Raw genomic sequence first — 2192 nt, forward strand, 5'->3', positions numbered from 1 at the left:
ATCACCCTCGCCACCATCCCCTTCATATTTCACCCTTTTCGCCACCATCGCCCTCTTACATCATTTTTGTCACTACCGCCTCCCTCATACATCACCCCTCGCCTCCACCTCCATCCTCACAGACCACTTTGCCACCCCCATCCCCTTCATACATCTTACTTGCCACTACCGCCGCCCTCAAACACGATTATCTCCTCCTACGCCTCCCTCTTTGAACTATACTACTCCCTCCGCCACTCTCATCCACCACTACCACCTTCGACGCCATCTTTTACCACCACCTCCGCCGCCCTGTTACACTACCACCATCACCAACTCCGCCCTCTTACTCCACCACCCTCTATTTCACTGTCTTTACCACCACCACCACCGCTGCTTTTGTCTTACACCACCACCATTGCCACCACCTGCACATATGTTGCCTGTCACCACGACTCCCACCTTATTTCATATACTCCGCCACCTCCTTCACGGCTGCTGGCTGCCATCTTTACCACCGTTACCTACGCAGTAAGTAAACTAAATGGAAGCAACTCAGTGTTGCCTCAGCGAGGAAGAAGATGCAAAGCGATCTGAAAGTCCGATTTATGAATGCTTAATGTATGCTGGATCTACTGTCAGAAATAGCAGCTAAATCTCCCTGAATCATACATATCCTTCTATCTATCTATCACCCCAGAATTTCGGAAACTACCGCCTTCTAGCAGATGTAATCATGTTTTTTACTGTCCGCGCAAGGCCTGAAATATTAGGGGAGGCAGTTAATCAATTACCTTGACCCCCACTGCTTGACTTGTACTTAATTTATTGACCCCAGATTTGAACCCACAACATGAAGTCGTATGAAATGCTGTGCATTTTCTCCAGCAATGCTCGCTGGTTTATACATACACATACAATGTAATCATCATCACCATTTCACGTCCGCTTTCCATGCTAGCATATTCTATATGCATATATATTTTATGTATATATATATTTTTTATATACATATATTGTATGGTGCACCAGCATGACCGCAGCCACTTGGCTGAAACACATAAATAAAAATAAATAAAAAATATATATTATATGCACATATATATATAATTATATACATATATATATATTAAATATGTATATATTATACACATGCATAATCATTATATACATATATTTCTTTTGTGCGTGTGTGTGTATATTTACCTAGTATTTCTGCCGTTCTAATAACCACTTGGCATTAATAAAATATCATTTATACCTTAGAATACACACATTTTCGACGCTTCTAATAAAAGAAAAATATTTGTTTTCTCACACACACACACACACACACATGCTAGTAAGCCACGTGTGGTGTCTCGAAGATAACGACACGATCCCACGGGCAGGAGCCCCTATTAATGGCATCGGATGCTTCAGGTTTTGTATAAGCAGACTAAAATTATCAGACGCCTTCTAACCGGCATTGTTATCAAATTCTCGCCAAGAAGTTTCTAACTGCTGCTCCCGTTTTAGACGCTACATGCCGCAAGCATGGGTTTCCCCATTCATCTATTAGAACCGGAAATAATCCTCACAGGCTTGAAACAACTCAATGAGTTCCCCATTCGCCTTTTCACACTCTGCCAACGGGACTCGTGGAAGGGTAATAACACGTCCTCGCCGACCCACAAGCTCTATCATTTTTGCTTATTTTTTTTGGTTTACTAATTAACTGACCGTAATGATTTTTCTACCTCCTGTCTGAAGAGGTATATGCTCTTCCTTGGGGTTTTTACGCTCAGACGATCCGTTTGTAAGGCTAAGTGCCTTATCGATGCAAAAGCATCGATCACCCTACGACCCTACTCCGAGGCATAAGTCCAGACAGGGCTGTTTATAGAAGACCAGCAGTCGCGCCTGCATTCCAGCCTCCCCAATGGTAAATCAAAGACCAGTGACGTTGCAACTCATTTCTACAGCTGAGTGAACTGGAGCAACGTGAAATAAAGTGTCTTGCTCAAGAACACAACACACAGCCCGGTCTTTGTTCAATGAATTTAGGGCACCAGAAAAAAAAAAAAAGATGGATTTGAACCTGGCTTAATTTCATTTGCCATCACCAACAGATTGAAAATGGCAGCAACTAAAAATGATCAAACACCAGGTTTTTTAATTGATGAAGTTCCATGTTGAAAGGTCCTACAGAATCTGATTCCCAGAACTGAAAC

The 2192-nt window shown here is 42.5% G+C and overlaps 1 protein-coding gene across 1 annotated transcript in view; it reads right to left on the reverse strand.

The window, feature by feature from the left end:
- The window catches only part of LOC106871238 (poly(U)-specific endoribonuclease-A), a 19471-nt gene extending 18983 nt beyond the window's left edge, over positions 1 to 488 (reverse strand). Inside the window, exon 1 of the mRNA XM_052977714.1 lies at positions 442 to 488. Coding sequence (XP_052833674.1) covers positions 442 to 488 — 47 coding nt within the window. The remainder of the gene's footprint in view (positions 1 to 441) is intronic.
- Positions 489 to 2192: the final 1704 nt, after the last annotated feature.

This window comes from Octopus bimaculoides, chromosome 28 (assembly GCF_001194135.2).
Source record: "Octopus bimaculoides isolate UCB-OBI-ISO-001 chromosome 28, ASM119413v2, whole genome shotgun sequence".
Classification (NCBI taxonomy): Eukaryota; Metazoa; Mollusca; class Cephalopoda; order Octopoda; family Octopodidae; genus Octopus; species Octopus bimaculoides.